The sequence below is a fragment of the Vicia villosa genome, unplaced genomic scaffold, assembly GCF_029867415.1.
Source record: "Vicia villosa cultivar HV-30 ecotype Madison, WI unplaced genomic scaffold, Vvil1.0 ctg.000009F_1_1_3, whole genome shotgun sequence".
NCBI classification, from domain to species: Eukaryota; Viridiplantae; Streptophyta; class Magnoliopsida; order Fabales; family Fabaceae; genus Vicia; species Vicia villosa.
Window position 1 is genome coordinate 244,780 of NW_026704939.1, and position 5,522 is coordinate 250,301.

The window sequence follows — 5,522 nt, forward strand, 5'->3', positions numbered from 1 at the left end:
CTTTGTCTTTATTTGTTGTAAGACTTGGTCTTGGCAAGACTTGGTCTTGGTTCTGAGTAATGCTGACAGCTGGAAATTCTGACATTTGACTCTTTCCACAAAGACTAATTCTTGGCAAAGAAATTCTGGAGGAGTAACTCTGGGGCAGAAACTCTGGGACAGTAATTCTGAGAGAGTAACTCTGGGACCATAATTCTGGGAGAGTAACTCTGAGACGCTAACTCTGGGAGAGTAACTCTGGGACGTTAATTCTGGAGAGTAACTCTGGGACGTTAATTCTGGAGAGTAACTCTGGGATAGAAAATATGAAGGAGTAACTCTGGGACAGAAAATCTGAGGCATTAATTCTGGGAGACTAATTCTTGTTTCTTCTTAGTTTAATTCTGAGAGTTACTATAGAAATTCTGAGAATTTCTTATGTACTGAAAGCTTTGTTCTTTGTTAGTACAGTCTTGAATCATCATATTAAAACTTTGTTTGATAGAGGCCATGAATTGTTTAGATGATAAATTGATGAAATCACCTTGGAGTTTCTTTGATAAAATAGTTTGTAATATTCAAAACATTAACTGAATATGTTTCAACATTCTCCCCCTTTTTGAATGGTGACAAACTTTTTATTTTAGTTTCTTGAGTAAAGACTTTGAAACTTCCCCTGAAAAGATGCATACTTTGAAAGGGAAAATGCTCCCCCTCAATGTTAGTTCATATATAGTAAATGAATTTTAAAGCATTTGAACAACATATTAATTAGATAGCAGTAATTGATTTTTTAAATGTTTGAGGATCAATACATCAAATGATTAACATCAATATTTTGGTGCACAAACAAAAAGATCCTAGTGGACTACGCTAGATATAATACAAAGTAAACTAAACAAAACAAAGCTTTGGACAAAGCTTGTTCCCCCCCCCCCCCTTTTGTAAAACATGCAAAAAGGAAGGGGTGCCAAAAGAAGAGAGGACAAAGAGACTAAGGAGCAGACAGTTCATCATCAGATGTTGCCTTAGAAGATAGTGGCAAAATAGGAAATTGTATCTGAGAGGGATCCGGAGCAGGCAATCCAGGAATCCGAGGGCACGCATGTTCAGTTATGTAATTAACCCAGAATTTTTGATAAGCCATGCCTTGCTTTTGTAAAGCAGCAATTGACCTAAGAGTGATGTCCTCATGAGGGTTAACCGGATCAGACGAGTTTGTAGCTCTAGGAAAAGTAGGAGGACGATTTCCAATGCTGGGAAATTGTTAAAGAAGGAGGAGGTGAGGGATACAATGGGATCCTGAGGAAGAGTGATGGAATTATGGGTGGTGTTTCATGGGGGTGATGAGTCATACCTTGGGGAAAGAAGGGTTTGAGCATTAAAAGAGTTGTCTGCTTCTTCCTTTGGGGAGGAAAAAATTGGAGAGTTTTCTTGGAAAGCATATGGATCAGATTGTGGAACAGAAGCCACACCATATGTATCTGTAATACCAGTTTGTTCAGGTAGTTGAATGGAGTTGTTAAAGAAGGCTTCTATCTGAGAAGTAAGATCATCAGAGTCTGTGTGATTAATGGAAGTGAGTTGAATTCTTGGAGGAGAAGGTTCTTTATAGGACTTTGGAGAATTCAATGGTGAGGTGGTGGTGACAGGATTTGTTGAAATTGAGGTGTAGGTGACAACATGGGGGATAATTGAAGTGATTTGATTAGAAAGAGGTGGAGTGAATAGTTCAGCTTCAAGCATGGATATGAGAGAGGACAACTGAGCATCTGGGTTTGGATTGGAAACAGGAGTATGTGGAGATATTGGTGAGTGGGGCTGGTGAGTTAGAGCAGCAGGAGGACTTGAGATAAATTTTTCAGAGGCAAATATGTTTACCATGTCATTGTCAGAGGTATCTAGAGTTGAAAGATTTTCAACATTTGATAGAGTTTCAGTTTGAAGAGTAACAGGAGCATGAGAGATGACATTAGTTTGTGGTGAGGATTCCACAAGGATTAGTGAGTTAGTAGTTAGGTCAATGCTCAGTGTGGTATCAGGATTAGATGGTTTGGCTATTTCTTTTGAGTTTGGAGAGACAGATTGAGAGTTATGAAGTGAAACTGGTGATGACTTTTGTGGGGATTCTAGGTCAACACTATTTGGGAGAGCCACAGACAGTGGAATGGGACTATTTGTAGTTAGGCTATTTGGAGATTTGGAGGAATTGATACCTGTTGTTAATGGTTCAGTTGGAGCATATTGCTTAACAAGGCATCTGCGTTTTGACTTGGTTTCAAGTTTAGGTGATGGTGCACGCTTGAGAGATGGAATTTTCATTTGCCTTAACTTGGAAGCATTCAGTATTTTGTTGATTTCAAAAGAGTCTTCATCATCCAGAGGAACATTAAAATGTTTGAAGATTTTGGTAAGGAGCATAACATACAGAGCGCTTCTGGCTCGAAGACTTGTGTGTTTGATATAGTTGAGCACCAAATACCCGATATTGAGAGGGATTTTGTTTGAGAAGTGATATATGACAAGTAGGTCTTTATTTGTTACCCGTTCCATGTTGCCTTTTCTTGGAAGGATAGGGTGAACACAGAAATTATGAATTATGTGGTTGAGGGATTCAAGGTTGGCAGACACAAATTTTTCATTTTGATGTTTGGTGATGGAAAGTCTGTAGGATTCAATATCCAAGTCATAGGATGAAGGCCATTCATCATTAAAGAGATGAAGCCCATTGTTTGGGACATGCAGTATGTCGTAGAGGAGTTCTGGGGTTAGGGTTATTTGACGACCCTTAACAGATGAGATTAGTTGTGTATCACTGTTGGAGGTTTCAATAGCAGCAAAGAAATTTCTAACTAGTTTAGGGAAGAAGACATCAGAGAGTTGGAGAAAATTTGTCCAACCAGTGGCAGCAGCTAGTTCGTTCAAATCGTAACCCCAGATGGAGTAGCTATCCAAATTAACGGATTTGCCGGTAACAATAGGAAGTGAACGCCATTTATCATTGTAGAGAGAACGAACATTATCATCGGAGATGAACTCTTTGTCAGAGACTTCAGATGGATGATCATAGGCTTGGAAGGACGAAGAGGCAAGGGAGTTTCCTTTGCTTGATTGAGTTAAGATGTGTGACGAGGATGGCTTTGTAGTTTGAGGAACATAGACGGTCTGGGTTGAGGAAGGAGGAAGGTTAGGGTTTTGGGATTTTTCTGGATTTTGTTCAGACTAAGTTGATTCATGAGATGTGGTTGCATGTCGTGATGAGCGACGGGTGGGAGTGGTGGATTTTGGATGAGAGTCATTGGTTTTCATGGTTGATTTTTGACGAGCGGTGGTGGTGCGGCGCTTGGTTGGTGGTCGTTCCATGGAGAGGGTTTTTTGAGTTTTGGAAGAAACCGTGGGTGTAATATCAGCAAATGGAACAATAGTTGTAGTAACTTTGAAGACCATTTGAAGAGTTTAAAAGAGAGGAAGTTGAATCATTAGAGAGATTGGGAAGTGTCACAGATGTGATGGGAAGTTGGTAGAAAGGGGGCTGATTTGATTGGTAATGGAAGAGGCAAGATTTTTGTAATGATGAAGAAGTATGGAGAAACGAAAAAGGCAGTATTAAGAACCGTGATTTTTGTTTGACAAGTTCCTAATATAGACAAATTTTGTTTTTGTTTATTTTTATAATTTTATTATATTTATTATTAAAAACAATTTTTTTGTTTTTATTTAGTTTATGATAAGTAATAAGTAATACAAGAAGAGAATACTATATTTACTGAGGTATTTTGATAATTGATAATTTTGACTTTAGAAAATTAAATCAATCTTCCACTAATGGTTTGGTGAAAATATCTGCTAATTGATTATTTGTATCCACAAATATGAGTTCTATGTTTTCTTTTTGAACGTGATCTCTTATAAAATGATGTTTGATTTCAATGTGTTTAGATCTCGAGTGTTGAATAGGATTTTTTGACAAGTTTGTGAGCATCAATTTGCAGCAGACACGTATTCTACTTCAGTGGTTGATAGAGCAATTGTATTTTGCTTTCTGCAAGACCATGTAATAAGAGCTTGTCCTAGAAATTGACATGCTCCAGTTGTACTTTTTCTTTCTATTTTGTCTCCAGCATAATCAGCATCACAGTAAGCTATTAAATTGTTGTGATTTCCTTTTTCATACCATAGACCAATGTCAGTGGTACCAACGAGATATCGGAAGATACGTTTGACAACAGTTAGATGTGATTCTTTAGGGTCAGTTTGAAATCGTGCACATAGACCTACTGAAAAGATAATGTCAGGCCTACTGGCAGTTAAATATAATAATGAACCAATCATACCTCGATATTTGTTTTCTGATACAGATAGTCCTTGTTCATCTTTATCAAGGTTTGAAGAGGGATGCATAGGAGTTACCATAATTTTTGCTTCATTCATTCCAAATTTTTTAACAAATCTTTAATGCACTTTTCTTGACATATGAAAATCCCATTTTTGAGTTGTTTTATTTGTAAACCCAGAAAGAAGTTGAGTTCACCCATCATACTCATTTCAAATTCACTTTGCATCAGTTTTGAAAAATCATCACACATTTTTTCGTTTGTTGAATCAAAGATGATGTCATCAACATATACTTGGACTATGAGTAAGTCATTTTTATGTGATTTTTTGAAAAGTGTTGTATCAATTTTTCCTCTGAGAAAATCATTTTTACTGAGAAAAATACTAAGTCTGTCATACCAAGCTCTAGGAGCTTGTTTAAGACCATATAACACTTTTGTTAGTTTAAAGACATGATTAGGATGAGAGTGTTTTTCAAAGCCAGGTGGTTGGTGAACATATACTTCCTCGTTTAAGAAGCCATTTAAAAAAGCACTTTTTACATCCATTTGAAAAAGTTTAATATTTTTATGAGCAGCATATGCTAAGAGAATTCAAATAGCTTCTAACCTTGCCACGGATGCATATGTTTCATCATAATCTATACCTTCCTGTTGATTGTAACCTTGAGCTACAAGTCTAGCTTTGTTTCTGATTACTTTTCCATTTTCATCAAGTTTATTTCTGAATACCCATCTTGTATCAATAATGGTTTTATCTTGAGGGTAAGGAACTAGTTTCCAAACTTGGCTTTTCTCAAACTGAGATAATTCTTCTGTCATGGCTTCCATCCAAGATTCATCTTTTAATGCTTCATTGATATTCTTTGGTTCTACCTGAGATATCATTGCCATGTTATTAGAGTTATCTTTAAAGAAATTTCTAGTTCTTACCTGATCAGAGGTGTCTCCTATTATTTGTTCATGAGGATGATCAGTTATACTTTTCCATCCTTTTGGAGGATTTGTTGTAGGTTGTTCAGAGTTATTCTTAGCTTCTTGAGTAATGTTCATAGTGTTGCTCGTATCTGTTGATTGAGTGTTGGGAATTGCTTCTAGATCGGTTACCTCATCCTCGTGAGATTTTTCTAATGCTGCAACATTTAGTTCATCAAACATAACATGCATGCTTTCTTCTACACATTGATTTTTCAAATTGTAAATTCGGTA

At 36.8% G+C, this 5,522-nt stretch overlaps 1 protein-coding gene across 1 annotated transcript; it reads right to left on the reverse strand.

Annotated features, from left to right (window-relative positions):
* Positions 1–3,960: 3,960 nt before the first annotated feature.
* Positions 3,961–4,392, reverse strand: LOC131621542 (uncharacterized mitochondrial protein AtMg00810-like). The gene has a single exon (XM_058892584.1). It carries the CDS (start codon positions 4,390–4,392, stop codon positions 3,961–3,963), a length of 432 nt encoding a protein of 143 aa, XP_058748567.1.
* Between the last annotated feature and the right edge of the window lie 1,130 nt (positions 4,393–5,522).

What these genes read in the sequence shown, in the direction of transcription:
- LOC131621542 (XM_058892584.1), bottom strand. Translation starts at nt 4,392, where the DNA reads ATGGTAACTCCTATGCATCCCTCTTCAAACCTTGATAAAGATGAACAA.